General features: G+C 44.6%; 1 protein-coding gene across 1 annotated transcript; it reads right to left on the reverse strand.

Annotated features, from left to right (window-relative positions):
- Positions 1-23,492: 23,492 nt before the first annotated feature.
- Positions 23,493-24,865, reverse strand: LOC128743862 (uncharacterized). Its single transcript, XM_053840544.1, has 3 exons — positions 24,758-24,865; positions 23,668-23,801; positions 23,493-23,604 (listed from the first exon to the last, which is right to left on the reverse strand). The coding sequence occupies exons 1-3, from the start codon at positions 24,863-24,865 to the stop codon at positions 23,493-23,495; spliced, it is 354 nt and encodes a 117-aa protein (XP_053696519.1).
- Positions 24,866-25,634: the final 769 nt, after the last annotated feature.

Consider the following 25,634-nt stretch of genomic DNA (forward strand, 5'->3'; position numbering starts at 1 on the left):
TTACAAAAATCTACAAAGATTTACAAAATCTACAAATCTTCAAACTTTCGAGGTTAGTGACACCCCGACCTCATTTTGGCCGTGTGAGTAGTGATTTTGGAACCTGATGGTCGGGAAAGTTTTTTATTTTTGAAGAGTAAAAATATGCAAAACTTATGCATGATGTTACAAAAATCAAATCAATATAAATTTTTGGCGTGTGAAAATATATCACGGAAGAAACAGTTTATGACTCACTGTGCGGTTTATGTTCAAAAGAAAGCCTTCGAACTGTATCGAAAGCTCCGCAATATAAAAGAAGCTTTTATTCGTTCAATATTCGGTAAGTTTCCTGGAACTGGAATACAAAATGGAAGCTTTCAACGAAAGAAGACACGACAAACCACGCTAACATGAATTGCTTGCTGATCCATAAAATTCATATTTCTGTATTTGTGCGTGTGGTTTGTGCCAAGGTGAGTTTAACTAACCTTGGTTTGTGCCTTCGCTTTAAGGCTTGTTCCATCGCATCGTGCATATTTGTTGTAAAACAACATACACAAATTGCTACTTCACAGGCGTATTGTTCGTCGCTTGCCACCCCAGCGCTGTAAAGGATATTAAGGTAAAATGAGTCATCATTGATTTTGTGGATTTGAGCAGTTTTTTGTTTGAATTAAAAATTCTGAAGTTTTTGGAGCGTCTTAGGCATGATTTTTTATTTTTAGGTTAAAAATTCTGTTCATGAAAATATATACTCTGCATTCAGATTGGCAAGAAGAAGGCAGTGAATAGTCTTGGCCCCAAAAACTGCTTCCGAAATTGGGCTTTCTGACGAAAAGTTAATGACTACTCATTTCCCGTTAACAAGTATTATTTACAAATTCTCATATACCATCGTACTGGTTTAAGATTTTGATACTGATCACGCACAAAATGCAAGCTACACGAAAAGCAACAAGTCAATTGCACCCAAATCAAAAATTAATTCAAGAGCAAAATCAAAAAAAGTGACTTGAGCAATGTCTGCTGAACACTATGAGCTACGAGATAAAACACAAAACAGATACAAATAAAGTTCATCGATGACGAACGATGTCATTAATTCTTTTAATTCCATCTGCCACTCAGCAGACAGTACAACGAAAGATCGAACATTACTGGCCTTGCCAGCCGTTCTCGTTCTTGCGCCTAAGCACGCCGGATAGAAACACATTTTCCTATTTTTCTGTATCGCCCGCCACCCCCGTGTTGGCGAACCCTTACTGGATTTCATGTAAAACTGAGCAGGCTCAGGAATTTTTCTTAGAGATGGCAAAGTTGAACTTTTTGTTCCAATGACTATTAATCACAAAAAATGAGACAATGGCTCAACGATCAAAATATCGTACCTACTTGCCAGAAACGTGAAATCGATGGGCATGATAAATTACCTACGGTATACACTACATATTTGCATTGCATGCTTTGAGAAGCGTCAGGCATTTATTGAATGACATTATTAAGGGTAGTATTATTGGGAGCTGGAAGGGATTTGAGAGAAAAGTTTAGCCTTTTCCTAAGGTAATATGCAGAAGGACACAGCCAACCGAAATTTTAGCTTCGCTAACAGCTAATGCGACTGATTGGCTACGTTAGAAACCGCTAACCGCTAAATTGGGCGTTGTTTCCTTCGGAGTCTCTTCCTATCATATATTTGGTTTTCGATTCATTAATTTGCAATTCAATCTTCCTAGCTTCCGGTTTTAGTCTGGCGTCGATTGGCTCTGTCCCAAGATTTCTAGTTGTAGTGATGTCGATGTCATCTGCGAAGGTTAGATTTTGGCTGCGTCTGCCAAAGATTATTCTTTTCATTAATTGTCACCTTCAATGGCGATGTCCTTTTATCCAGCAACTTATATCTCTGCCTCCTCGTAGTACCAGCCAGGATACAAGCAATATTAGTGAAGTTCGGATCGTATGCTGCCAGGGAAGGGGGAATCATCGTTCTCGTGTCAGTGTGGGACGCTTAACAGTACTGTCACGATGGTCCTCCGGCGACACAGGGGGTTAGTACAGGCTTCGTTGGCACCATATAATGGCAACAGCCATCTTTTTCCCCGGCCATCGTTAGCGAACTGATACAGAGGCAAGTCGTGCTAGGGTGTCGATGGTTTTTTACAATTGATGGAGGGACGGTGGGGAAAGTAATGAAAATGTTTGCGAAAGGAGGGGAAAGAGTGGAAAGGAATAGGTAGGGGTAATAGGTAGCTACGCTTAACAAGTTGTCGTTATGACTGCTATCTTTTGTCCAATGCTGGAAGGTGCATGGGTCGAACCAAGCCATAATCAGAGATTATAACCGGATTTGAACCCACAACACCTGCCAGGGAATTGGAAGGCGATGTGTGTATTGAGGATAAAGGGCCGTTTTTTCAAATATAGCATCATTAACGTACACTGCCCGCACGAAGGTAGACCCGATGATGAGAAAGAAGCGTTCTTTGCGAGGCTGGAGGCAACGTACGACAGCTGCTCGTCACGGGACTTCAAGATCGTCATCGGGGATATAAACGCCCAGGTCGGTAGGGAAGAAATGTATAGACCGGTGGTCCCCATAGCCTGCACACCGACACGAACGATAACGACCAACGATGTATAAATTTTGCAGCTTCCCGAGGCCTGGTGATCCGAAGCATCTTTTTCCCGCGCAAGGATATCCACAAAGCCACTTGGAGATCACCTGATCAACGTACAATGAACCAAATTGACCACGTTCTCAAAGAGGGCAAACTGCTGAGAACTACGCGCGAATACTAAATGGGGAACTGCCTTCTTCCGAGGAGTTAGATGCTTCAAACCTCGAAGCCGGTTAGGGCAGAATATGCTCTAGGTATTGAGCCTCAGAGTACACAAAATGATTGGTTTGATGAGGCCAACTGGTGGAGAGAAAAAACTGCTTGGAAAAATTATCTAAGTATTCTGCCACTAGAGAGAACCTGGTCAAATACCGACGAGCTAGAAACCAGTTGACAAAAGGAGGACAGAGATCGTGAAGAATTAGAACAACTATTCCGAGCTAATGACACGCGCAAGTTTTATGAGAAGGTGAACCAAACTCGGAAGGGCTACACACCGAAACCCGGCATGTGTAGGGACGTGGAAGGGAATCTAATCACAAACGAGCGTGAGGTTGTCGACAGATGGAAGCAGTTCTTCGGTGAACACCTCAATAGCGAAGTCGCAGAAGGAGGCGGAACGGAAATTAACCTAATAGCGCCTATGGAAGATAGTAATGTTCTAGCAGCTGATCTCCAAGAAGTCATACGAGAAATCGGGCTGCTGAAGACCAATAAAGCCGCTGGGAAGGACCGCCTACCGGCAGAGCTTTATAAACATGGCGGAGAAACGCTAGCAAAGGCTCTACACTGAACACTGGGTTATTTCGAGGATTTGGGAGGAGGAAAAGCTACCGGAGGAATGGATGAAAGGGGTGGTTTGTCCCATCTACAGAAAGGGTGATCGGCTAGACTGCTGCAACTATCGCGCTGTTACGCTGGTAAACGCCGCCTACAAGGCACTCTCTCAGATCCTGTTACGCCGGATGTCATCGATAGCTCAAGGTTGCGTAGGGAATTATCAGGTAAGTTTCACGGGGGCTCGCGCAACTACGGACCAAATTTTTATTATCCGACAGATCTTGCATTAATGTCGGGAGTACAACATGCCCACGCATCACATCTTCATTGATTTCAAAGCAGCATACGATACAGTCGATCGAGACTAGCTATGGCAGATAATGCACGAACACGGTTTTCCGGACAAACTAACGCGACTGTTCAGAGCTACATTGGATCGAGTGATGTGTTTCATACGCATCTCTGAACACTCTCGAGTCCCTTCGAGACGCGGCGAGGGTTGAGACAAGGTGATGGTTTATCCTGCATGCTATTCAACATCGCTCTTGAGAGGGTGATCCGACGAGCGGGTATCGAAACGAGAGGCACGATTTTTATCAAGGGTAGCCAACTTCTAGGCTTTGCAGATGACTTCGATATCATAGCCAGGAGCTTTACGGCGGCGGAAACAATCTACGCCAGACTGAAAGCGGAGTCTAGGAGAATTGGGCTAAAAATAAATGCGTCGAAAACCAAATACATGAAAGGAAGAGGCTCAAAAGATACAAACGCGCGTCTCCCACAGACAGTAACCGTTGACGGCGACAAACTGGAAGTGCTGGAGGAGTTCGTGTATTTGGGATCGCTGGTGACCGCGGACAACAACACTAGTAAGGAGATCCAGCGGCGCTTCCAAGCGGGAAATCGGGCCTACTTTGCCCTTCGTAAAACGCTACGATCAGGAAGCATACGCCGCCGTACGAAGCTAACAATGTACAAAACCCTTATTAGACCGGTTCTTTATGGACTTGAAGCCGTGAAGCTGCTCACGGAGAACATACGCGCCCTTGCCGTGTTCGAGCGGAAAGTGCTGCGGCCGATATTTGGCGGAGTACAAACTGAAAGCGGAGAGTGGCGAAGGCGTATGAATTGTGGAGACTCCCATCGTACATCTAGCGAAAGTTAGCAGGCTACGGTGGGCCGGACACGTCGTAAGGATCCCGGACGACAGTGCGACGAAAGTATTCCTCTTCAACAATCCCACCGGCACCAGGAACAGGCGGGGGACCCAACGTGTACGATGGCTCGGCCAGGTCGAAAGCGATTTGCGACTTTTGAGACGACTAGGAAATTGGCGACGAGTGGCTTAAGACCGAGTTGATGGAGACGGGTGCTTGAAACAGCACGAGCCACCCCGGCTCTATGCTGAAGAAGAAGAAGAAGAACGGTTGGCTTGGTAGACCAGCATCGTATCTTGAAGCCAACTGGACGATGAGCATCTCAACGGTAATATAACAAAAGAAGACGAAACGGAACTAAACCTAGGAGTAGCTACAAATGATAACAACGTGCCGGCTCCCAATCTCAAAGAGATCCGGAGAGAATTCGGTCAGCTGAAAAATAATAAAGCCGCTGGAATGGACCAATTTCCGGCAGCACTCCACGAAAATGGCTAAGAATCACTAGCACTGGATAATTAACCGGCGAAAGCTGGAAGACAACGGTGGGCCGGCTACATCGCAAGGACGCCAGAACTCCACCGGCATCACGAATAGAGGGTCCCAATGTGCCAGATGACTCGATCAGGTTGAGGCCGTCTTGCGTGTGTCGAGACGCTCAACGAATTGGTGACGAGTAGCCTGTAGGATAAGAATGTTAAATGTTGAAATGAATCAAATATTAAATGAATAAAATGTTAAATAAAATTCTAAGTTAAATAATATTATACGTGAAAAAAAAAGAAAATGATACATATTTCTCAAGTTGATGTCCGAAGTCCGCCAATTTGCATTAGACAGAGTACATATTCGCCCCGCCCCTTCTACTAGTACGTGAGAGTCATTTGCTATAAATAAGCGTGCGCGCCGCAAGAGAGCTCATTCGAATGTCGGACGCTGAGAAGTACACATCGGGAGCGGTAAGCAGAACATCAGTAGCAGCAGCAGCAACTCTTGGGCCTTCAAAAAGCGAGCCATTCTTGGTGAGCCCTCTGTCCTACATCGGCAACGATTAGCAGCACCTCTTGGGCCTTCAAGTAGCCCAATCGAGATGAAGGACGTCACCCGATCGACGAGTAAGCGAGCCATTCTTGGTGAGCCCTCTGTCCTACATCGGCAACGATTAGCAGCAACTCTTGGGCCTTCAAAAAGTCCAATCGAGACGAAGGACGTCACCCGATCGACGAGTAAGCGAGCCATTCTTGGTGAGCCCTCTGTCCTACATCGGCAACGATTAGCAGCATCCGATTGACGAGTAAGCGAGCCATTCTTGGTGAGCCCTCTGTCTTATATCGGCAACGATACTAGTTAGTAACACGCGCAGAGATGCTGCCCGGTTACGTAAATTACGACAATGGCGCCGTCGGTGGCAACGCCGAACCTGACTATACTGAGAAAAGGTACATTTTCAATTTCGATAGCAATTTGAGACGTGAATTGAGATTTCATTTAGTGTAGTGAAATATATTCCAATTGGAAAGGTGGAATATAGTTGTTAGGTCTTCATGGAAGAATGAATAAGTATTGTATATATTCCAATAGGAAAGGTGGAATATAACGAATCCCGATGGAAATGGCGGGAGTCGAAAACTAAAAATTAATGAAAACTATGATTGAAAAGGCATAGTTTCGCAGTTACAATGAAATCTCAAATCCCGATGGAAATGGCGGGATTTTGAATCGAAAATTAAAAATTAATGAAAACTATGATTGAAAAGGCATGGTTTCCTAGTTACAATGAAATCTCAAATTACTTTAGTTACATGTGATGTGACTCTGAAATTCGTGAGTTAAAAAAAAACTCTTATACCTATTATGTTTACAGACATTCAAAGGGAAAGCATACGAAGAAACTAAAGGAGGAACTAGCTAAAATGAAGGCAGAATTGGAAAAGACCCGTTTGGAACAGGAACAACTTAGCCGTGTGTTGGCTAGGATTACGCAAAATGCAGATTTTTGTGAAGTACGATCCAGCACAATACGCGATGAGCAAAACAGCGAAAACGAAACGCTCCTTATGACAATGAACAACATGTCATTAGGTAGCTTGAACATTCCAGAATGTTCGCCAGCGACCGGAGATACGGAAATCAACAAGAGAGCCTATGATCACTGGAAAAACGTGTTTAATGCATCATAAAATCTTATTCAAGCGACCGATGAATCGACCAGATTCGATTTGTTCCGCATCAAAGCAGGCCCGTTGCTTCTTGAGCTACTTGATGGTACCACATCGCAAGCTGATATGGTTGATGAGCAAATGTATCCCTATTCAAATGCAATTGCTCGACTAGACGCTTATTTTGCGTCAAGAGCGTATATTTTATCCCAGCGTAGTAAGCTATCGAATATGTGTAGGAGATGCATATTATAGAAAGGAATTAAAGAAAAAAAAATAACTATTTATCCCAGTGTCATCACAAACCTAAACTTTCATCTGTTCCTTGCAGGGAACAGCATTACACAAATCGCAAAAAAAAAGAGAAAAAAAATTGAAACGCCTCGCTTCTCGCATGTAGCGCAAAAGAGAAGAGAGAAGTTTGAAATACTCGGTTGCAAAGGTTTGAAATTCGTTATGCCAATGCCGAAGCAACTAGAGTGTGAGTAAATATTTGGAAATGCTCACTCACACTCGCAGAGCAGAGAATTCGGTTGAGTAAGACCATTTCTCGCTTCAGCGATAAACGCCAGTCATTGGAGTGAAGTCTTAGCAGACGGCCGAAAATGAAGAAACGCTCTGTAGTACACGACATTGGCGCAAATCCTGCTCCTAAAAAGTAAGTATTGCTGCAGCCATATTTACCCTCGTTGGAAATTCCTAATGTAAATTAGGTCTTCCCAAAAAGGAAGGAAAGCTGGTCAGTCCGGTGGTATTTTCCCATCGGTTTTGGCGTATTCTTGGCTGTGACTGCGGCAGCGTTTAGAGCGGCTAGATGCTCGTTTCTTGATGTGATCTGTTCGTAGCTGCCTGGTTTCTGCAATGGCGACTGTTGCATCAATTTTATTCCTGTTATTTAAATGTTGCAAATGTTCAAATTGGAATCGCGTTCTCCTGGGAGAGAAGGATTCAGATAAATTTGCTGGAATGTTTAAACAATTATGTCCCCTCGAGCGGGAAAATCAAAATAAACTTCCTGTGTATATTGATGTTGAAATTGGCCACGTTCGTGTGTGTGCGCCATATTGGAATCGCGTTCTCCCGGGAGAGAAGGATTCAGATAGATTTGCAGGAATGTTTAAATAATTATGTTTCTTTAAGTGAGAAAATTAAAATTAACTTCCCATGTACGGGAAAGGTTCGCATCCTCGAGTGGATGGTTTGCTTGGTGAAACCGTAAGGCGATTAGAGTGTGCTCAGCATTGGTATGCTTTGCCATCGTTTATTTGCGTTTTTAAGCAGCATAAAACACTGCGTAGCCGCGGCGATAGTTTAAATCGATTTTTTTTTAAACATTTTGTTGAGTTTTCTTTTTCGTCGGGCAGTTGGAATATTTTTCCAATCAAAATGCGTACTGGGAACGGACAATATTGTTCAATGCTGCTGGTACCGAAAACTTAATCCAAAAGTATCAAGTAACTTAGTAACAATACTAATTGGTATTAAAATAGCGGTATCGATCATTTGAGAACGATAATTCCGTCACGCAAATAGTAACAAAATATTTACGCAAGTAGTAAAGGGTAATAATAGGGTCTTCGGCACCCTGTCTGCAATCACTGAGATGCAATTATGAATGATATGATGACTAAAGCAATGCTATTGTACATTACAGGAAACGCAAATTTAGTAGCGTGAAAGAGTTGGAAAAGGCCCTCGCATCCGAGAGGAACCGTAACGCTATTCTTATGAACAAGCTGAAGAAGGCTAGAACTGCCAAACATGGAACTGAAACACCAATCGTTATTGACGAACGCGGTAACCGAGCAGACCGACATGTTAACGAAGGCGAATCAATGTTCGCATAATCAGTTAACAACCTATCGGTAGCATCACTATTACACATCGTGGAGTGCAAACCAGCTGATAATGACTGCGAGATCGATCGAAAGTGCTATGAAGACTGGAAGAACCTGTTGGAGGCTACATTTCAATTAGTGGGAATAACGGACGAAGTTACCAAAATAAACATATTTAAAATAAGGGCCGGTCCACTGCTTATGGATCTTCTCAACAGCACCCCTGCTTTGCAAGGTTCACCAGATGAAGTTGTCGCGCCTTACTCTAATGCTATTGATCGTCTACAAAAGTTTTTTGGATCTCGAGAATACAGGTTTCTACAGCGTCAAAAGTTACGTTGTACGGAACAACAAGAAGGAGAGTCCGACATGAAATATGCCAAAAGAGTTATTGCTTCGGCGAAACTATGCGATTTCAAAGAAGAGCAGCTGGCTGAGAACGTTGCTGACGTTATTCAACTACATGCATTTAACTCAAAACTTCGCGAAGTTTGTCGCAAACTTGTTCGGAAAGAAGGAACGGTAGCAGACTTGATAGGAAAGATACGCGGTTCTGAGGTCGATAAGGCAAATGAAGAGATTTTTAATAAAAATCACCCCCAAGCAGCAGCATACGCGGAGGTTGCAGCCGTTTCATATGGGTCATCTAAACCATCTTCCTTCCATCGTCCTTCAAATCACACAAAAATGCTAGGTCCACGTGAAACTTATAAAGGCTACGGGCAAATGGACCACAGACGCAACTGGCAGGCTAGAGATAATTTCCAGCAGCGTTCTTTGGGCAAAAAAGGTCGTATTCTAACCCAATGTTGGCGTTGCACCAGCATTACTCATCTGCCAGGAACCTGTCACGCGATTACCAAGATTTGTCATAACTGTCAAAACGTAGGTCACATTAAACGTGCCTGCCGTGAGCCACCATCCTCGGTTTTTTTGAAGCGTCGAAATGGTGATGAAAACGAGGCAGTGCCCAAACCCAAGAAAATTGCAGCACTTGTCAAGAAAGATAATGATCACGGAGAGAACAATCCCGTAAGTGACTAATTATTACGCTAGGTTTTCAACAACGGTAGCGATTATCAGTCGCGATTATAAAATATCAGTTCTTTTATAAAATATCGATTACTTGCTCTTAACGTTAAACTATATAAAAAAAAAGAAAGCTAACACTGTTCGAGTTTAAGGCCATTACCCAATAGGCCAATACACTCGCTTTAAGATGCGCGAAACGTTTTTTTTATCATCGACGACATATTATATATCGCTTTCCCTCAACTGTTGTAGCAACTAATGTTCTGTGATTAAGTGAGCCTAAAAAGGCAAAAGGGTTAATAAAGCTTTATTTCATTAGATACTTACCTTAATTAATAATAGATTGACCCTGTTGCATTTCCACTCAGTGAAAAACTAAAAGTAAACAAATGAGCTGTCATGCTCATGTCTCGCCAAATTATTTGCATTCGTATGGGTGTACTCACGCACGACATCAAAGTACGTCGGTAGAAGGTATGATACAGTATGATGAAGTGTGAAGCGCCGCTTCTTAGACATCCAAGAAGTGTGGTCAAATCAATTTTTTTAATGAGAGCCAATGAGAAAATTCGAAATGGGCGTATTGGTAAATTTAAATTCGATGTTGCCATATAGTTTTGCATTAGTGAGAGAGCGCAACATGTTAAACGAAAATATGTCATCCGGTAAACACGTAACTACGTACTAGTGCTGATTAAGGGCTTGTAAGAGACAGTAATTCAAATTGAAGCCATTAACTTCTTTATTCATTTTGCGTAGAATGGGAGAGAGGGAGATTGTAGGAGATGCATATTATAGAAAGGAATTAAAGAAAAAAAATAACTATTTATCCCAGTGTCATCACAAACCTAAACTTTCATCTGTTCCTTGCAGGGAACAGCATTACACAAATCGCAAAAAAAAGAGAAAAAAAATTGAAACGCCTCGCTTCTCGCATGTAGCGCAAAAGAGAAGAGAGAAGTTTGAAATACTCGGTTGCAAAGGTTTGAAATTCGTTATGCCAATGCCGAAGCAACTAGAGTGTGAGTAAATATTTGGAAATGCTCACTCACACTCGCAGAGCAGAGAATTCGGTTGAGTAAGACCATTTCTCGCTTCAGCGATAAACGCCAGTCATTGGAGTGAAGTCTTAGCAGACGGCCGAAAATGAAGAAACGCTCTGTAGTACACGACAATATGGTGCAAAGGAACGGTGAGCTCAATATTGACTATGTGAGAAGAGTTGCTGCCGCATCGAAGCTTTGTAACTACAAGGCGGATGAGGTGTTCGAAGCCATTTCAAGAACCGTAACCAGAGGTTCCTCAGATAGCCGAGTGAGAACTGTATCTTACCGGGTTCTAACTGATGGAGGGACACTCAACGAGTTAATTGATCAAGTGCGCATCCGAGAAGTGGAACTGGATAATGAAGATGATTATCGCAGACTCCATCAACAGAGAGCAGCAACGGTAGCGCTAGTTTCACATCAGTCGAACAATTATGGTCAACCTCGCCGTAATCATTATGGATCTTCACGGGGATTAGCAGGTAACCGTGCTAGAGGAGCGGTTACTCGTGGTACATCGAGAAACCCAAGATTTGCCCGATCGTGCTGGAGATGCCTGAGCACGTATCACTCTTCAGATGATTGTTTTCACCGTGAGAAAGTCTGCCACAGCTGCAATCGCCGGGGACACATTGAACGAGCGTGTTCATCTCAAATAAAAGGTGAATCCCGTAAACGTCGTTGGACAGGAGAAGACACAGAGCCTCCAAGCAAAATCGCAGCAGTGGAGAAAACAGAAGAAAATTTAGAACAAAGTGAGGTAATACAAAGTGATGAATAATTATTTTTTGTGATTTATTATTACTATGATAATATGATAATAAAAAGTAAAAATGAAGCAAACTGTTTTAATTGAATGAAGCAATTATTCCAGGTACTTCAATCCTCGCCATTATGTAAAGATGATATTGGAAACGTCGATTCTGTGACGACGAATGACGCAAAGGCTTACGTTACAGGGTTCGTTGCTGGCGTAAAAGTTGTATTTTTTGTAGACTCTGGAGCACAGGTTAATACTATTACTCCAGAATCATTCAACGCTATGCTTCGAGACGAAAAGGCAAGACAAAATTTGCACGAGTTGAGTTACGAGTCCGATAAGATTTTGCGTGCACATGCAACAGCCGGAAACATCAACGTGATAGCAACTTTTTCAGCAGAACTTTTTGTTTCGGAAGATAGGTCAGTTACAGTAGAAAAGTTCTATGTGGTAGATGGTTCTAAAGCGCTTCTTGGCTTCAACACTGCAACCAGATATAGTTTACTTGAAGTGGGGCTTGAAGTTTCGATTACCGGCGCTGCCGGGACCGATCCTGACTGGAGATGTGAATTTGTTTCTGTGCAGAGCGTTCAGCGTTTCGAGGAGTTTCCAAAATTTAACGTACCGGCGGTTATACTGAGCTATGATAACTCTTTATCCCCTTCAAGAAACGTTTATACGCACATCCCTCCAGCTTTAAAAGAGCTGACAAGACAGAAACTTGATGAATTAAAAGCAACAGGTATTATTGAGAAGGTGACTATGGATATGGATAAGAGTTTTTGTTCATCGCTATTAGTTATTCCAAAAGGGAAAACTGATATTCGTCTAGTGGTCGACTTGCGTGGACCTAATAAGTGCATACATAGAACTTGTAACTTTAAAAGGGCAAAACCAATCATGAACTAACTTGGGTTCGCCCGCAAGGGTTATGTTACTTATTGTTTATCAATTTGAACATGAAACTTGGGTAAGGAGAATGCAACATAATGTTTTTCACAATGCTCACTTACCTTTGGGAGGTGAATTGGAACCTACCCTTCCTTTGTTCAGGTCCGATTTCAGCAAATTGTAGAATATCCTGGCAAATTGAATCACAAGACTGGTAATTGCGATCTTCAACAGATTTATTCAGGTACCTACGTAAGAGTAACAAATGATATAAGTTTCGCGAATTTATGATTTATCGATTTGATATGATTTAGTACTGCGTTTGTATCACTTAATCTAGACCTGTGTGTGTGTGTGTGTGTGTGTGTGTGTGTGTGTGTGTGTGTGTGTGTGTGTGTGTGTGTGTGTGTGTGTGTGTGTGTGTGTGTGTGTGTGTGTGTGTGTGTGTGTGTGTGTGTGTGTGTGTGTGTGTGTGTGTGTGTGTGTGTGTGTGTGTGTGTGTGTGTGTGTGTGTGTGTGTGTGTGTGTGTGTGTGTGTGTGTGTGTGTGTGTGTGTGTGTGTGTGTGTGTGTGTGTGTGTGTGTGTGTGTGTGTGTGTGTGTGTGTGTGTGTGTGTGTGTGTGTGTGTGTGTGTGTGTGTGTGTGTGTGTGTGTGTGTGTGTGTGTGTGTGTGTGTGTGTGTGTGTGTGTGTGTGTGTGTGTGTGTGTGTGTGTGTGTGTGTGCGTTTTTTTTTTTTTTTTTAACGAGTAGGGAAATCTGCTATCAGACACCTGAAAAGACAGCTCAGGGAGTGGGGTTTGGTATCCCGTGAAGATCGTGGAGATCCAGACCCACTAAAACCCTACTCGAGTCTCCAGCCTCAATCCCCCCTGGAACCACCTTATCGGTATTACTTCAGGGAGGGGCTATTGTGCTTAACGCACGCTCTTAGATAACTACTGGACTATGGTAGTTAGGCTGTTTATTCGCCGTTGATCGGCTTTCCAACGATTTTGTAGCTCAAGTACGATCTGGGTAGCAGCCGCATTGACCGCACCCCAGACGTCCGAGCTAGAACACATCCTTTGGACTAAGTTATCCGGAGTAGTGTCCTGTCCGCTAACTGCCATCATGTTGCTTCTCACGCCCTCGAAACGAGGGCATATGAAGAAAGCATGTTCTGCAGTTTCCTCAACGTCCGCGCATTCAGGACACTCGGGGGACTCCGCATGCCCAAATTTGTGCAGATACTGTCTAAAACAACCATGCCCTGACAGAATCTGTGTCAGGTGGAAGTTGACCTTCGCCATGACGCCTGTTGACCCATCCGGATAGTTCCGGGATAAGTCTATGTGTCCACCGGCCTTTTGTGGAATCAGACCATGCCCGCTGCCATGTGATCATCGAGGCCGATCTTGTGGTACTCCGTATGCCTCTAGTTCCACGTTGGTTGAAGCACTCTACGTCCTCGCTGATGATGATACCAATAGGCATCATACCCGCTAAGACGCAGATTGCGTCATGTGAAACTGTGCGGTACGCACTCGCCACTCTTAAGCACATGAGACGATAGGTGCTTTCCAGCTTGGCTAGATAGCTTTTGGTTTGGCTAGATAGCTTTTGGTACCTAACGCCGATGACCACACCGGCCCGCCATACCTGAGTATGGACTGGACCACGTTGGCTAAAAGCCTTCGCTTGCTGCCATATACCGCAGAGCTATTAGACATCATACGAGACAATGCCGAAATAGCTGTGGAAGCCTTCTTGCAGGCATAGTCGACGTGGCTCCCGAACTTGAGCTTGTCGTCGACCATGACTCCAAGGAGTTTTAAGAACCGCGTTGACGAAATAGTGCAGTCCCCGACACTGATATTTGCTTGCTGCACCGACTTGCGGTTGTTAACCACGATAACCTCCGTTTTTTGATGCGCTAGGTCCAGTTTCCTGGATCGCATCCAATCTTCAACAATGCTTATAGAGTGAGCAGTCGTCAACTCAACCTCTCTGATAGATTCACCGTAGACTTCCAAGGTGATATCGTCCGCAAAGCCGACAATCGCCACCCCTACCGGAAACTTTAGCTTCAACACCTCGTCATACATGACGTTCCACAGCACCGGGCCCAGTATGGAACCTTGCGGAACCCCTGAGGTGATTGGAACGCATTTCTGACCATCCTCCGTGTTGTAGCATAGCACACGATTCTGGAAATAATTTTCCAGAATTCTGTACAGCGACACCGGCACTTGGACGTTCCGAAGCGAGCTGGCTATGGAGTCCCAGCTAGCGCTATTAAACGCATTTCTCACGTCGAGCGTGACTACTGCGCAATAACGAATACCTGTCCTCTTCGGCTGGATTGCCACCTCGGCTGTCTTAGTGACAGACAAGATGGCATCCACCGTAGATTTGCCTTTTCGGAAGCCGAATTGGTTCCTTGACAGACCGTTTGTACCCTCCGTGTACTGTACGAGTCTGTTAAGGATAACCCTCTCCAGCACCTTGCCGGCAGTATCGAGTAGACAGATCGGCCTATATGACGAGGGGACACCCGGAGGTTTTCCCGGCTTCGGCAATAGGACCAGGTTCTGTCGCTTCCATCTGTCCGGGAAGTGGCCAGCTTCCAGGCATCTATTCATTACTGCCCCGAATAATTCGGGAGCCTCTAAAATAGCCGCTTTAATGGCCATATTCGGGATACCGTCTGGCCCCGGTGCCTTGCTCACCTTTAGGGATTTAGCGATATCAATGAGTTCCTCGTTCGTAACCGTCACTTCCTCCCCGACCTCCAAACCGCCGTCGCCCACGTTACTTTGGATGTTCGGCTGGGAGGCCGACCATCCTACGCTATGGTCTGAGATACTGGAACGTCGGCCGTGGGACGACTCAGCGGCCTGGGGCCAGGGCCTTGGCTCGTGGCGCGGAAAGAGGCCCTCGATGATCCGCTCCAGCATCTCTGGCGATTGCTCAGCGGGCGCCATCACACCCTTGTTCTTTGCCATTACGACTCTGTAGGCATCACCCCACGGGTTCGCATTGGCACTAGCACATAACCTTTCAAAGCAGTCTCGTTTACTAGCTTTTATCCCGCTCTTAAGCGCTGCGCGTGCAGCAACGAGTGCTACTCGACATTCAGCCCTGCTTTCATCCGAACGAGCTCTTTGCATAATTCTCCTCGCACGAAAGCACGCTCCGCGGAGTTCCGCAATTTCATCTGTCCACCAGTAAGCCGGTGACCTGCCATACCTAGGACGACCTTTCCTAGGCATGGTAGCGTCACATGCTCGCGACAGTACCTCAACCAAATGATCAGCGTTCGGATCGGGCATACCGCGATCACCGCACTCTCTCCGGATCGCTTCCACAAATACTTCGGGATCGAAGTATGATGTCTTCCATCCACGGGTGGTTGGAGTGTTGGCCCTACTCGCCGCCTGCCGCCTCGTTATCTGACCGACACCATAGCGGACCGCCTGGTGGTCACTGTGAGTGTAGCCATTATCTACCCGCCAGTCTCCTATCAGACCAGGACTGCCGAAAGTCACGTCGATGATAGACTCCGCACCGTTCCTACTGAAGGTACTTGTGTTGCCGACGTTGGCCAGATCTACGTTAAGCTTTGCCAGAGCTTCAAGCAGAATCCGACCCCTATGGTTCGTGCGACGACTTCCCCACTCTACCGCCCAAGCGTTAAAGTCGCCCGCCACAACCACCGGCCTTAAACCAGTCAGCACAACTGATACTCGGTCTACCATCCGCGTAAACTGCTCGATAGACCAACTCGGCGGAGCATAACAACTGCAGTAGAACACTCCACCCACTTTGGCAACCGCAAATCCCTCGTCTGCAGTTGACACAACCTCCTGAACCGGGAACCTGCTTGTTGTCCATATAGCCGCCGTCGCAGACCTATCCGAGACCCAGTTGCCGTTTCCGGCAGGGACGCGATATGGATCCGAGACTATGGCAATGTCCATTGCTGACTCAGAAACTGCTTGGTGTAACAGCTGCTGAGCTGTGCTGCAGTGGTTCAGGTTGAGTTGTGTCACTTGCACTATGAACGTGGCTTAGTCGCCGGCGCACCGGCCGGGCACCTTGGACCTCCCGTTACGTGCTTTGCGTCCCGTTTACCGGTGCAGATCAGGCACTTAGGAGGCTCCGCGCAGTCCTTTGCTTTATGGCCAGCACTGCCACATCTCCTGCACAACTGGCTCCTATCTGGCCCCTTGCAGTTCCAAGCTTTATGTCCGTGCTCGAAACACCGGAAGCAAGCTTCCGACTGCTTGGACACGCTCAGTGGGCATACCGACCACCCCACTTTTAGCCTAGCAGCTTTCAGGGCTTTGTTTCCGTCAATCAGCGGAAGTCGTATGGTGGCTACCTGGGTCCCGGCCGGACCCTTGCGTAGGCGAACCGCCTCGGTTGCCACCACCACTCCACTTTGCTCTTTGAGAGCTTGTACGACCTCACGCACTTCGGTGATCTCGTCCAGGTTCTTAAGCTGGAGAGTCACTTCTGGTGTGAGAGCACGTACCTTCACTCCGTCCCCGAGCACTCCTTCCGCTATTGGCTTGTATGCGGAACTCTTCTTTGTGGCGTCCTTCTTTAACTCGAGGATCATATCGCCCGTGCGTGAGCGGCGGATGCTCCGTACGTCCGCGCCCAGATCCTTGAGTAGGGCGTCTCCTCTCATGGCCTTCAGAACCTCCGAGTATTTCGACCCGTCGGTTTTCAGGATAAGAGCGTCGCCCTTCTTCGCTCGCTTTCTTGCCGGTTTAGGTGGAGCAGTTTTTTTACTGGAGCCTCCTCCGCCTTTTCTCTTGGCCCTAACCTCGGTCCACGGGCCACCTGTCTTGGAGCTTCCCGCTGGTTCATCGGTTAGCTCTGCCAACCCGCTAGCCTGAGGGCTTTTACCGATCAGGCGTTTTTTCGGTCCGCCAGGGGTGCTATCCCCCGGGGACTGTCTCGGGCGCTTGGCGGATGCCTTACCGCTGCTGGTAGCGCCTTCCGTAGCCTCCTGGGCCGCGTTACGACACTCCGTCAACGGGCAAGCGTCCGTTTGTACTGCCTTCGACGCCTTCACGGTCACCTTCTTAGCCTCTCCTGCACGCGCCACGAGGTCGTTGTGCGTTTTGGTCGCTGCATTCAAGGTTCTCCGAAGCATGAGCAAGCTCTGCTTCAGGTCCTTGGAGAAATTTCCGCGACCTGACGTGAACTCGATTATTACCTCGAGCTGCTGTGACGCTGCTACCACTTTAGGTACAGCATCTCTATTTTTCTCCATCGCCCTGATAAGCGCTGGGCCGTTCATCGCTGTGTCCGGCGTGGTAGGCATACCGCTGCCTTTGCCACCCACACTAGCGCTCCTAGTTGCATCCTTCTCCACCCTTGGTGGAGAACGCTGGATGCCTCCTCTAGCGAACGGGTTTTCCACCGTATCCACACTTGTTATATTTTTGATTTTGTCTTCCATAAGAATCCCACGAGTTGAGGGGAAAGAAAAGTCCGCCACATCAGAGCCCCTCATGATGCGGTAAGGGCTGATTACTGTGGAGGGCGCTCTGGTACTCCACAGGCTCCGTTTGAGGCTGAGTATTTATAGAACCCCCCCCACCATTCATCCCTCGGCACGGGTCGCATGACACCTTGGATTAGGGGTTTATCCATTCATGTTTTTACTTTTAGCCATGGATAATAGCTATTAAAACCATCCTCCTTTGGGGGCTTTGGACCCTCTGCTCAGGTTCTCGGTATTTTCAGGTTCATCGAACATGCTTCTACCGAGATCCGTCATTTGCAGGCGGAGAGTTTACACTCAGCCTTCGCATGAGTGTCCCCTTCTCTGTCCGCATACGACTCTAGTTTCCACCGGTTGTCCGATTTCCACTAAGGAGCGTATCCCGGATGGTACCACGAGGAGGTAGAGATAGGAGTTGCTAAATAAGAGGCTGTGGAACTTCGTGATAGTTCTGGAGCGCATTATTCAACCATTTACCATCCTGTGTGTGTGTGTGTGTGTGTGTGTGTGTGTGTGTGTGTGTGTGTGTGTGTGTGTGTGTGTGTGTGTGTGTGTGTGTGTGTGTGTGTGTGTGTGTGTGTGTGTGTGTGTGTGTGTGTGTGTGTGTGTGTGTGTGTGTGTGTGTGTGTGTGTGTGTGTGTGTGTGTGTGTGTGTGTGTGTGTGTGTGTGTGTGTGTGTGTGTGTGTGTGTGTGTGTGTGTGTGTGTGTGTGTGTGTGTGTGTGTGTGTGTGTGTGTGTGTGTGTGTGTGTGTGTGTGTGTGTGTGTGTGTGTGTGTGTGTGTGTGTGTGTGTGTGTGTGTGTGTGTGTGTGTGTGTGTGTGTGTGTGTGTGTGTGTGTGTGTGTGTGTGTGTGTGTGTAAGTGTGTCCTAAGGTGTATCCCTCGGTGGTCGAGCACAGAAATGTTTGAGGCCCCCGGCCTCCGAACCAAGCTTGGCCTTTAAACAAACAACCTCAGCGTCGGTTGGTGCTATATGATACAGCATGGAATTTATGTCGTGTATTTGTACTATGTTGGTCAACTCTCATGGCATATTATGAGTTTTTCTTTTGAATTGGGTACTTCGTCTTGATTTTGTGGCTTAGTGTTTTGCGTCGAACCAAAAACCGGACGGAATAAATTATTGTTTTAATGCAGCATCTCACGTTTGCGTCTTGGCTTCAAAATAAGTATGCATTCACGCTAACGTGACACACACCCGCCAAGCCTAACGACCTAACTAGTGGTTTGAGCGTCGGTCCTTGGTGCTTAGTCAGTCTGGCGTCGGTTGGGAATCCTCTCCCTTCATTCTGAGAAACAATATGAATCTTTGACATGAACCTCACCTTAACAATTTGCCTTAAATAAATTTTACCACTTTGCTGAATCTTAAGATTTTACTTCACAGCCTTTCTTTTTTCACTAAGAGTACACTTTAACTTGCCGGAATTTTTGTAACGTCTTCACGGCGACTTCAGACAAAATGAGCACGATATGACGTCTCTCAGTCAGCTTTAAAGCCATGTCTGTGAGTTTGAATTTTTGAATCCGTTACGCGCCATTTCAAATTAAGCCAAGAGAGATGTTGACCGTGCTGACCGCGCTGACCGTTGTATTCATGGGAAGAATTGGGGGTTATTTGTAAATGTTGTAATGTTGAGAAGTGTTCTGGTGCTATAAAAAACCTGTAAATTTCCCTATAGTTCAACTTGCCAAAATATCATTTGTAACTTTGCGTATAATTGTTATTATTAAACCGCAAAGGTTACAAACTCCTTTCAAAATGCCAACTTTTCAATCCATTCTGATGGAATTGCATGGCGCTGCATACTTCTCCACGATAGACCTAACCAGTGCATTTTTCCACATAGTGCTAGATGAAAAATCGAGACATCTTACGAATTTTTTCGCTGGAGATGGACTTTATAGATGTTGCCGGTTGCCATTTGGTCTAACAAACGCCCCTGACATATTTCAGGAGGTCATGCAAACAGTAGTACTCTCGGGATGTGATGGAACCGTCAATTATCTGGATGATATCTTAGTATATGGGCGAACAAGAGAAGAGCATGATCATAACCTGCAAAACGTCATGAAAAGGCTCGAAGAACACAACGTACGAATAAATTATGACAAATGCAGTTTCGCGCAGCAACAAACAAAATTTTTGGGTTTTACATTATCAACTAAAGGATGGCAAGTAGATGACGAAAAAATTGGAGCGATAAAGAACTTTCGCAAACCAGAAATACAAGGAGAAGTAAAGAGTTTTCTTGGTTTGATCACGTTTATAGAACGATTCGTTCCTCAGCGTGCGGATAAAACTCGCTATTTGAGAGAATTGGCAAATTCAAAAGAATTCTATTGGAATCCTGACCTAGAAGACGAGTTCAATAACCTGAAGAATGATGCAGGGAGATTCATCAAGACTCTGGGTTATTTCAACCGAGACGATAAAACAGACTTATTCGTAGATGCCTCACCTTACGGGTTAGGAGCGATCCTCGTTCAATATGACCATACGTCGAAACCTCGGATTATATCATGTGCATCAAAAGCTTTAACACTTGCGGAGAAGAAATATCCTCAAACTCAAAAGGAAGCACTGGCAATGGTTTGGGGTGTTGAACGCTTTTCGGTGTATCTTTTAAACATTAACTTTACAATCCGGACGGACGCCGAATCGAATGCTTTTATTTTCGGCGGCTTACACCGAATTGATAAAAGAGCGGTATCGAGAGCTGAGGCTTGGGCGTTGCGGTTGCAGCCATATTGCTTCAAAGTTGCTACCATTTCAGGAGAAGCCAATGTCGCTGATGCCTTATCTCGGTTAGTGAAGGAATCTCAATCCCCTATGCCGTTCGATGACGCTGAAGAAAAACATTTATTGTATTTGCTGGACACTGATACAATGGAAATCACGTGGGATGATATCGAGATAGAGGCTGAGAAGGATACTGAGCTGATATTAGTGAGATCAGCAATTAAGAGTGGCAAATGGGATAAATCTTTGAGGAGATTCGAATCAGAATCAAAGAATCTGAGAATATTTGGAGCATTAATCTTCGCTAGAGACCGAGTTATTCTGCCCTACGCTCTTCGAGAAAGAGCACTTAGTTCAGCACACCATGGACATATGGGCATAGGTTCCATGAAGAAAATCCTAAGAAACTATTTCTGGTGGCCAGGAATGGCCAAACAAGTTGAAAATTTTGTAGAAGGCTGTGAGACTTGTTTCAGATTATCGAGAAGAAACCCACCCATTCCATTAACAAATCGTGAATTACCGGAAGGACCGTGGGAAATTTTACAAGTGGATTTTTTTTCGTTCAAAGGTTTCGGATCGGGAGAATTCTTGGTTATAGTAGATACCTACTCTAGGTATCTTCATGTAATTGAGATGAAGAACATAGATGCGGATTGTGTTAATGCAGCGTTAGGAAGAATTTTCGAAGTTTGGGGTTATCCGCTCATAATTCACAGTGACAATGGTCCGCCATTCCAAAGTGAAAATTTTGTCAAAACTTGGGAAAACCGTGGTGTAAAAATTAGAAAATCGATCCCATTAAGTGCTCAATCCAACGGTGCGGTAGAACGGCAAAATAAAGGGTTGAAAGAAGCTTTTGCTGCCGCGAAACTTGACAATATAAACCTGAAACTAGCATTGGAAAAATACTTGCATATGCACAACAGAGTTCGACCACTATCACGTCTCGGAATCACGCCGTTTGAGTTACTCGTCGGATGGAGATACAGAGGAACCTTTCCATGTTTATGGGAAAAGTATTCTCCTGAACCAGTAGATCGTACGGATATACGTGAAAAGGATGCTGCCTCGAAGCTAGATAGCAAAAAGTATGCAGATGCAGTTAGAGGAGCGAAATGTTCGGATATTGCAGTAGGAGATAAGGTACTGATGGCACAAAGCTCGAAACAAAAAGGAGATCCTACATTCATCGAAGACCGTTATACCGTTCTGGCAAGGGACGGTGCAAAAGTTATTGTTCAGAGTAGCCGAGGCGTGCAGTACAGTAGAAACGTACAGGATGAAAAAAAAGGTCCCGCTGTAATGCAAGAAGAAAACAATCCAGAATCAAATGAAAGTCGCGAAACAATGTCTGAATTACAGTTTCCTGATATAACAGAAAACATGCACGAGGCAAATGATAGACCCAAGCGTTTATTAAGAAAACCTTCTAGATTTAACGATATGGTTTTGTATAGTATTTTTGATTAGAGAGTACACAAGGATAGTATTGTAGGATAAGAATGTTAAATGTTGAAATGAATCAAATATTAAATGAATAAAATGTTAAATAAAATTCTAAGTTAAATAATATTATACGTGAAAAAAAAAAAGAAAATGATACATATTTCTCAAGTTGATGTCCGAAGTCCGCCAATTTGCATTAGACAGAGTACATATTCGCCCCGCCCCTTCTACTAGTACGTGAGAGTCATTTGCTATAAATAAGCGTGCGCGCCGCAAGAGAGCTCATTCGAATGTCGGACGCTGAGAAGTACACATCGGGAGCGGTAAGCAGAACATCAGTAGCAGCAGCAGCAACTCTTGGGCCTTCAAAAAGTCCAATCGAGACGAAGGACGTCACCCGATCGACGAGTAAGCGAGCCATTCTTGGTGAGCCCTCTGTCCTACATCGGCAACGATTAGCAGCACCTCTTGGGCCTTCAAGTAGCCCAATCGAGACGAAGGACGTCACCCGATCGACGAGTAAGCGAGCCATTCTTGGTGAGCCCTCTGTCCTACATCGGCAACGATTAGCAGCAACTCTTGGGCCTTCAAAAAGTCCAATCGAGACGAAGGACGTCACCCGATCGACGAGTAAGCGAGCCATTCTTGGTGAGCCCTCTGTCCTACATCGGCAACGATTAGCAGCATCCGATTGACGAGTAAGCGAGCCATTCTTGGTGAGCCCTCTGTCTTATATCGGCAACGATACTAGTTAGTAACACGCGCAGAGATGCTGCCCGGTTACGGAAATTACGACATAGCCCAGGGACCAAATACAGTAGCGAGGAATTCTTGATACGGCAAGAGTCACCCGGGCACTGTGCTGCTGGAAGTAAGAGGTAGTACAGTCTTTTCAGTACTCTTCAACGACTTGGAGGCATTCTAATTCTGAACAATTGTGTCATGCTGAATTGAATATTTGACTTGAAATTTCTCAAAAACCAATAGCGGACAAATCATTTCAAACAAAATTTACTTACTGTCAGTCTAATGGTACTAGGAATTATATCGATTTTATTGAATGATTGCTAACAAAAATAGTTGTTTATTTGCTCTTTTCAAGATTATTACAGTTTAGATTACTTAACGTTGATTTATGACGTTGAATGATTCAATTGCATTGTCTCGCAGTATTCCCAGTATAAGTATACAAATAATGTCTGTACAGTGAAAACAGATCTTCTTAGAAGTACTGGTGCTCGAAGAGAAACGGCAATTAATCTCCGGATTTATACGTTGTTGTGTCTAAACAGCTTGTTTTGTAATGTTCCTTACATGCTAGAGAAGATCGTACATTGAAGGTGTTGGTCTTTCGTTGATCCTCTGCGGCAACCTGGCTTCAAAATTTTGCATTTGTTTTATTTTTCGTGGGGCTTATTTGATATAAATAATGATGTACAGAAAACAGCATTTTTTCAGTTTGTGGTTTTAGACGGAATATGACTAGATCTAACGGGGTCAACAATCGATAATGGAATAAGGGTACTCCAAACCAATTGTTTACTTCTTGAAGCAGGAGATCGGGTTGAAGTAACACTGACGATACCGGATCTGACGCTTCATTTCCGGTGCCCGGTACAGCTGGTCCCAGCCGCCTCCGTTGCCAATGGCACTAGGGAAAAGGTGTAAGGTTACAAATTGGCTAAAAATCGAAACTAGAGAAAGCAAAACTCACTTGTTTTGTGCGTATTGGGCCAATAGCTGAAGCTGTAACCGGTCCAGGCCGTAGTCATCCAACTGATTAGTCAGGTAGGGGTTGTAGTTGGAGTACAATTTTCGCAGCTCGTTCACATTTATCTCGGGGGCATCCTAAAATAGAGCATCGAAGCAGAAATTGATTGTTTATCAAACAGCTTTGGACAACTTTGCACTAGTAGCTAATCAAACAACAAGTGGCTCGGAATTTATTTAACTTATTTTTACGCTGCGCTTCCGAATAAATCAAGAGTAACAAACTAAAATAAATATTTGGCACTGTTCCCGCGGGCCGATGAAAAATCTTGATTTACACATTATAATCAATGACCTGTTGGCGTTCAATTTTAAGAAGCAAAACAAAATCAACTTGTTTTCTGTAAACTTACTATAAGGTTAATGTGTCAGATGCCATTCTGTATTTATATCCTGGTACCTTCACATAAAAGAGGAAAAATAATGTTGCGCGGCTAATTAGATTAGCTTGTTATCATGACATAGAAAACAAATTATTAAAAATATTATTAAAAAGTTGTCATCGTTGGTAATGAAACATACCTTATTAGTTTAATTGAATTTGAATAGTTGTCAACATTAATATATACTGCTGTTTCACTACGTATCGCTACTGGTGAAATTAACAAAAAAGTAAAATGTATATTTTTAGTAAGTGTGAGTGTGCAATTAATCAAAAATATATATTAACATTATCTGGCCCATCTAATGCAATATGCTGAGACACAGGGGGAAAGACTTCAATTTTTTTCAAGAAAATCGAAAACGATATTCTGCCGGAAGCATGCCATAGTGACAAGTAATAAAGATCACAGAAAAGGAGATATTGTCATTATGTCGTTGATCTAGGATTTTTTTATGATGCTCAAGTTGCAGGACAACACATTGCATTGGTTTTATCATTCACCGTTTATCGTTTCAGCCGCGCCGCAGCAGAGTTTACCGGTTTTTTTTGCTGGTCCATCGTGCCCTGAGTACATCCTGTTTGATTACAAACAAACTATCGCACAAATACACTCTCGCTTACTGCACCCAGACAAACTGGCGGCACTTACCTGGCTGTCGATTGCGTTTTGCGGTCGTCCTGAGGTTGATTTGACCACACACAGGAGCAGCGCCAGAACCAGTAGAACCTGCCTCGAGGTCACGCTTGTGGAATTCATCCTGACAGGTTGTTTTTGTTTTTCTTCTAAAGAGGTTTTATAAGTTGCCTACCGGATAGCCGCCAATAGCCAGAAATGACTATTTTTCGGAAAAAAATCAACCTTGACGTGAAAATGAGTCCCTGAATCTGAAAGCAGACAATTGGAAGCGAAAGGAAAAGCCATCAGGACTGGTAACGTGCTGTGTTGAACTATGCTGCAAAGGAGAAAGTGAATAAAATGCAATTAATTTTGCGGTTGCACTACATCCTTTAGTATCTGAGATTGTTGGTAATCTTAGTCGCTGAATTGAGACATAAATTTCCCGGTTATTACCAAGTTTCCCAAGAAATTGCCGTTATATAAAACGTCACTAAGGCAATACTTAAAGGATGGATGAGCTTCGGAAATCGAATATTATAATAAAAAGGCAGCTAGGTGTGGCAGGCAGCGTTGGTCGCCGCCCGAACACATGGCCATAAAACGTGTGATGATGGGAGAAGGGTTTTACGTTAAAGATTAATATTTATCAAGTGATGTCATCTCCTGGAAAGATAAACGCCGATAGTCTGGCTATGGTTATACAAGAATCGAGAGGATAATAAATACTGAATTGATGCTAGACAATGTGGCTTACACCAAATAAGCCTTGTAATGGTGCGAACGTATTGTCTTTCTTTGTTTTATTTGTTACTTCGCGGAAGACAATTTAATACGTTCTCCTCGCTAGCGAAGGCAGCGGTTCTTTTGCCGAAAGGAAGAATGCCGCCAGCAAGGATCTCAGTGACAC

This window comes from Sabethes cyaneus, chromosome 3, assembly GCF_943734655.1.
Source record: "Sabethes cyaneus chromosome 3, idSabCyanKW18_F2, whole genome shotgun sequence".
NCBI classification, from domain to species: Eukaryota; Metazoa; Arthropoda; class Insecta; order Diptera; family Culicidae; genus Sabethes; species Sabethes cyaneus.

Coding starts and splice junctions, on each gene's coding strand:
- LOC128743862 (XM_053840544.1), bottom strand. CDS start 24,865: ATGAATTCCACAAGCGTGACCTCGAGGCAGGTTCTACTGGTTCTGGCG. Junction 23,802..24,757: donor AAAACGCAATCGACAGCCAG/GTAAGTGCCGCC, acceptor GCTCTATTTTAG/GATGCCCCCGAGATAAATGT. Junction 23,605..23,667: donor GCCCAATACGCACAAAACAA/GTGAGTTTTGCT, acceptor CCTTTTCCCTAG/TGCCATTGGCAACGGAGGCG.